The sequence below is a fragment of the Medicago truncatula genome, chromosome 8 (genome assembly GCF_003473485.1).
Source record: "Medicago truncatula cultivar Jemalong A17 chromosome 8, MtrunA17r5.0-ANR, whole genome shotgun sequence".
Lineage (NCBI taxonomy): Eukaryota > Viridiplantae > Streptophyta > Magnoliopsida > Fabales > Fabaceae > Medicago > Medicago truncatula.
Genome location: NC_053049.1, coordinates 37,286,472 through 37,293,284, shown reverse-complemented (window position 1 = coordinate 37,293,284; position 6,813 = coordinate 37,286,472). Strand labels below are relative to the sequence as shown.

Genomic DNA, 6,813 nt, shown 5'->3' with positions numbered 1-6,813 from the left:
CTTAGTACAAGCATCTGATCTGGCATATAACCGGTTAGTACAAGCATCTGGTATATTAATTATTTCTTTACGTACATGCCCCTATTTATTATACATCTTTTTCTTCAATCAACAATAAATAGAATGTTGAAAACATAACCCTATTTCTTAAAGGATAAAATTGTAAAAACAATAGTAATTTTTTTTTTTGAACAAATCAAAATGAGATATATTATAAACATCGGTGACTCCCCCCGCACAAGGTGTGAGAGAGAAAGACACTTGCAACAGTTACAATAATTACACAGTCAAGGTGATAAGATGATGCACCAACAATCTATTCAAGCTAAATTACACAATAATACCCATGCAAGGGAGCAGATGTTTCCACCAGTCGTGATAACAGTAACTGAAAGAAACCTGCTTTGATTTTAACCATAAAAACGAATTTAGCTTAATCCTTTCAAGAAGCATAAAGGGAGTCGCAACCGTCTGTTGAAAGACACGGTTATTCCTCTCCTTCCAAATAACCCAAACAACAGCAAACCAAATGATCGTGAGATATAAATGAGAAGACCTTGGCAAACCTGCCATTTTTTAGAATTGTTGGAAATGTTGTCGGAGATCAGCTGGAGATACTGCATAAATGCCAAGCCAAAGCCGCACCTCCAACCAAAGAGTGCTGGATAAGTCGCAAAGGAGAAAAAGATGTAATGCTGTTTCGGATGCCCCACACCCTGTTACGCACGTAGAAGCATCAAGATGGAGAGTTCCCCGTCGGATCAAATTGTCTCTAGTCGGAAGTCTATTACGGAACAATCTCCACACCATCAACGACACCTTTGAAGGAATATGTTTGTGCCAGACATCATCCACCATGTTCCTATCCGTATTTACTCCTGAAAGGGTTAAATATCGATAGGACTCCCGCACCGAGTACCCATTTACAGGATCCAAAAGCCACCGCCAAGTATCACAGACATTATCCTGCAAAACAATGTTAAGTAACAAAGCACAACACTCCCTCACACTCTCTTCCTCCCATGCTAACAACCGTCGTCTCCACACCCATGCTCCTCCCTCTTCCTCCCAACCCAATCTCCACATCTCCTCCACCATCCTCTCCTTTGTCTCAGCTAGATCAAATAACCTAGGAAATTTTAATTTTAAAGGTATGTCCCCTAGCCAAGTATCGTGCCAAAAAAGAGTGCTTCGACCATCACGAATCACCCTACGAACATTGTCATCAAACCACCGACTAACTCCCTCACCAATCCCCTCTCGAACCTTATTAATCATCCGCCACCAAAGTGAGCTCTGACTTCCTCCCTCTTTCAACCGCCCCCCATCCTCACCATAACGCGCCTTCAGAACTCTATACCACAACCCATTCTTATCTATTAACAACCTCCGACACCATTTCCCTAACAAAGAAATATTAAAAGCACCCACCCGCCTGACCCCCAAACTCCTTAGGGACACACAGAGATTCCCATTTAATCCAAGCTATTTTTCTAATGTCCTCACCACCACCCCAAAAAAATCTTTTAAAAAGAGATTCAATAGAAGAAATTATACCTGTAGGAGCTTTGAAAAAGGAAAGAAAGTAAACCGGAAGGGAAGACATGACATATTTGAGCAATACCAGACGGCCACCAAAAGAAAGGAATTTATTATTCCAGGACGATAGGCGAGCCGCTATGCGATCAAGAACAGGTTTCCAAAAACTCAATTTCCACGAATCACCGCCAATAGGGAGGCCCAAATAAATAAAAGGAATGGAGCCCTTTCTACAATTCATAACCATTGCGGCCTCTGACAACCATGAGTCTGTTACATTGACACCAGTAAGCATACTTTTATGAAAGTTCACCTTCAACCCGGACACCTCCTCAAACAGTAACAACACCGCCCTCATGGAGCGCACATTTAACCAACTTTTCTCTCCAATTAAAAGAGTATCATATGCGAATTGCAAATGTGTTAACCGAACCTGATTTGCTTGACCAACCCCATAACCATTGAAAATATGTGCCCCCTCCATTGCTTGCATAAGAACATTGAAGCCTTCAGCAGCTAACAAAAATAAAAACGGAGACAAAGGATCCCCTTGATGAAGACCCCGCTCAATAATGAATTCATCCGTTGGGCTACCATTAACAAGAACTGAAGCCTTCGCCGTCCCTACACATTCCTTAATCCACTTACGCCAAAGTGTCGGAAAGTTCATGTGATCCATTACCATATCAAGATATTTTAAATCCACAGAATCGTACGCCTTCTCGAAATCAACCTTGAACAAAAGGAGCTCCCTTTTCGCACGCCGCGCTTCATCAACCACTTCATTAGCAATCAATATCCCATCTAAAATTTGTTTACCCTTTACAAAAGCCGATTGATTCGCTGAAACCACACTACCAATAACAATACATAATCTATTAGCCAGAACCTTAGCCAACACCTTATACAAGCACCCAACAAGAGAAATAGGCTGATAATCAGTTAACTGTTGTGGACTAGAAACTTTCGGAATCAAAGCTATAAAAGTTGAATTTAACCCTTTTGTCAGTTTTCCATTTCGATGAAATTCCACCAAAAACCGCATAAAATCATCCTTTAATCACTCCCAAAAATGTTTAATGAAATCAAAACTAATACCATCGGGTCCCGGACTTTTAAAATTGTCACAATCTCACACTGCTTGCTTCACTTCTTCTAAGGAGAAAGGGCGAGTGAGATTACCTGCTTCCAAGTTTGATAATTTGCGAAATTGACTACCATCCAGCCGTGGCCTATTCTCCCTAACCGACTTGAAATGAGTAGAAAAATGTTGATAGACTGCTGCTCGGATATTATGAGCCCCTTCGACACTGACTCCGTCGACAGCCACCATATTGATAGCATTATTGCGATGTCTAGAAGACATACACCCGTGGAAGTATTTTGAATTTGCATCACCTTCCTTTAACCAGTTCATTCTTGAATTTTGCCAATTAATACTATTTTGAGCACAAGCCAACGAATGCATATTCACCAATAATTCTCAAAGTTCGGCCAACTCCACTTCAAGAAGCGGTGTCTCCTCCGCTTTAGTATCCAAGAAAGCCATACGACTCTTTACATCAATTAACTTGGCGTCCAGGTTCTGAAAATGATTCTGGTGCCATTCCTTTAAACTTTCTTTTATCAACTTGAGTTTCTGTTTCACCACAAAACCGCCCCCAACCAGTAATATTGAGAGAGCACCATTTTTCACGAACAAAATCGTCGTAACCAGGATTATTAGACCATCACTTTAACATACGAAGTGGTCGAGGTCCCCAATTTGCATCATCAACTCGTAATAATAATGGAACATGGTCTGAAAGCCCACGCTGTTGAGCAATTTGAATAGAATTAGGCCACGTCGTGCACCATTTTTCAGACAATAAAAAGCGGTCGAGTCTGCTCGTAGACACACCATCACCTCGATACCAGGTAAATAACCGACCACATAATGGTAAATCAATCAACAAGCTGTCAGCAATAAAATTATTAAACACATCTGCATCAACCTGTCTGAAAACAGAACTTCTACCTCTCCGTTCCTCAATATTACGTACAGAATTGAAATCCCCACACAAACATAAACTGATGTCACCATGATTAAGGATCAAAGGGACCAACCGCTCCCTCAATATTTATGTGAGAGTTAACTTAAAATCAAGATCTGCAGGAATCGTGGCACGATTGCTGGGCAACGTGGCACGATTGGAGGTTTCAAGTTTGAGGCAAAGCACTGGAAAAATCGTGGCACGATGGGATCGCATCGTGGCACGATGGTGCGCTGGCAGCGAAAAACATAAACATATTTTTGAGTGCAGATTTATTCCAAATTTTAAGCGATACTTTTACTATAAATATAGACCTTGTATCAAGCTAAACTTTGAGAGGGAGATAGAGGGGGCTGAAACAAGGGTTTAGAAAGGCAACAACAAAACTAGGGTTTGTATAGAGTTTGTCTCTTCGGAACAAACACTAGGGTTTGTGGGTTGATTCACCTTGGGAAACACTATTAGGATTGAGTCTCTTGGTTACGGGAATAGGCTGGGACTTTGGGTAGAATTAAGCGGGAGACTTATTCTTGTAACCCATTGATTTCTCTTTGTAACGATACTCATCATATAGTGGATCGGAGGGCTGCTCTCTCCTCCAGACTAGGTCAATTTGGACCGAACTGGGTCAACAAATTCTTTTTTGTTCTTCTCTTCTTTGTGTTCTTCTCGCCGTTGTTTTCTACTTTTGGCTTGTATTTAATTGTTCCATACACTTTGTTTTGGTTGCTTGATTATTCCTTGCCCCACACATCAAGTTGTTATTGGTGTGATTTTCATCGAATTCACAACAATTTAAAACAATAGTAATTACAAACATATTTAATACAAATATCCACTATCTTAATTCCCGTTAGTTTTTCAAAAGGGCCTTATAATTAGGGACGAAGATAATATTTATTTTTTTAATAAGACCAACAATATAACATTATTATATATATGAATAATTTTTGAAAGGTATCATTGAAATAACAAAAACAGATAGCCCAAAATCTCATATTCTCTATATATACTAATTATTATTAAAATTGATGATATATATACAAAAATTTCGTCCTTTTTAATTCTAACTATTTCTATGTAATTTCTGTTTAAATTACATCAAACTCAGCATAACTTTTATCAAAATTAATAGATAATTGTCAATGAAGATTGACTCAGATGGTAAGGAGTGAACTCCCATACAAAATTGTGGGTTCAATTGTTGCAGTTGATGTCGATATGTTTTTGATGGACAATCTGTAAGTATCTCCATAAACGTTCTTTAAGCTTTATGCATGTCCTAATCATGGCGAGCACTTGAAGCTCACTTAAATTTTCTGTAACTTTTTATAATAGATATATCATTTTTTAAATAATAAATCGATGGAGAAAATTTTAAGCAATTTGATTGAAATTTATTTATTTATTTTAATCAACTTTATATATATAAGGAATCTTTTTTCTTACATGTATCTTTTTTTTTTTTTTGGTCAAGTAGCCTAGTGGCTAGAGAAATTCACCTTAAAGATGAATAAATGGAGTGTCCGGAGTTCGAACTCCGGCCCCTGTACATAATAGGAAACATACATAACTACGTTTTATTTATTTTCTATTTTAGGTAGATGTTATGGTTCATTTAATAAATTGTGTGTTATAATAGGAAAAATCTTTTTTGAGATGTATGAATTTTTAATGAATATCATATATATATATATATATATATATATATATATATATATATATATTTGTTTGAAAACTCAGTATCCGACACAATTATCGACTAATAAAAGTGGTTCAATCTCAATAATTATTATACACATAATCCAAACAATAATATTATATTTGTAACCCGGGTAATATCAAGAAAATACACTAGTATTTTTTTTTTGTTTAGTAACTTAGTGACGAGAGCTCACACATTTTAATTATGGAGAAGTGGGGTATCCGAAGTTTGAACCCCAACTCTTGCATATATTATGTAATGTCTCTACCAACTGAGTTAAACTTCCGGCGGAACAATACACTAGTATTTTATAATATACTAGTATGTGTTATCCAAAAAAAACAACTTTTATTGCACGAGACAAAAAAGAAAAATAGCTTAAATGCATTTTCGGTCTCTTTATATTAACTTAATTGAAATTTAGTCCCTCTATTTTTTAAACCACCATTTTGAGTTTATTTAGTCATCATCAATTTTGGTAATGTGTCACTCTCGTTAATGAACAACGCATATGTTGCATATTCCATTTTAGCTTCTTCAAAAAAAAAACGCATATGTTGCATAATATATGAGTTGAATTAAATGTTTTGTCATAGTCATTTTTTAGCTATTATTATATTAAAATATAAAAAATCAACTAAAAAATAATTAAAAATCATCAACATCTACCATCATTATTCTTCATCTTTATCTTATAGATTGATAAATCCATAAAATACCTAGAAAAAGATTAATCAATCCAAAAACTCAAACTTTATAAGCAATAATAATATTGGTTCTAAGGAATGGACCGATGAAATTGGTATTTAGATGAATCAGGTAATGTAATTTATAAGAGAAATTTACCTTATAATTTCTGATTGTGCGTACAAAAAGGATTTGAAAGTTGCCGTTTTTCCAGTTGGAAAGCAAGCACCCATTTTATCCAACTTTTACGCATGGGAGCACATTGGGTATTTTCTTGCGAAAAGAAAACAAAATCAAACTAAAATACCTTTCTTGCGGAAGACATATATTGTTGGAACTATGGCATTTTCTTCCATTACCCCTTTTCAAAGCAATGGTAGTATGAAGACACACTCCATACACTACACTGAGGCATTGGCCTAAAGGAAAACCACAGTTTTTTATTTTTTTTTTACTTTTTTAAATAAAATAAAAAGTTAAAAAAAAACACCAAATGTTTTATTATATACTTCCGCTCTTTTTATTACGTCAAACACATGTAGATTATCAACCATATTTTATTGAAATTTTCGTGTAAATTAAAAACGATATTTTATATAATTTTTTTATATAGATTAAAATTATAAGTATAGGTATTTGTGACTTTCAAATATAACAAACCATATTTATCTTTTTTAATGACAACAATAATGTAACAAATATAATAAAAAATTATTTTTTAATAAAAATTATTTTTTAATAAAATTTTGTTTAAGAAAATTGAAATATATAGTATAGATATACTTATTTTTATTGCATTGCATGGGACAAATATTGTTGGAGATATGACATTTTCTACTAATTCCACTA

At 35.4% G+C, this 6,813-nt stretch overlaps 1 protein-coding gene across 1 annotated transcript; it reads right to left on the bottom strand.

Moving 5' to 3' along the window:
• Positions 1-576: 576 nt before the first annotated feature.
• On the bottom strand, positions 577-2,956 carry LOC120577569 (uncharacterized). The gene is made up of 3 exons (XM_039829165.1): positions 2,722-2,956; positions 1,625-2,517; positions 577-1,344 (listed from the first exon to the last, which is right to left on the bottom strand). Exons 1-3 carry the CDS (start codon positions 2,954-2,956, stop codon positions 577-579), a joined length of 1,896 nt encoding a protein of 631 aa, XP_039685099.1.
• Between the last annotated feature and the right edge of the window lie 3,857 nt (positions 2,957-6,813).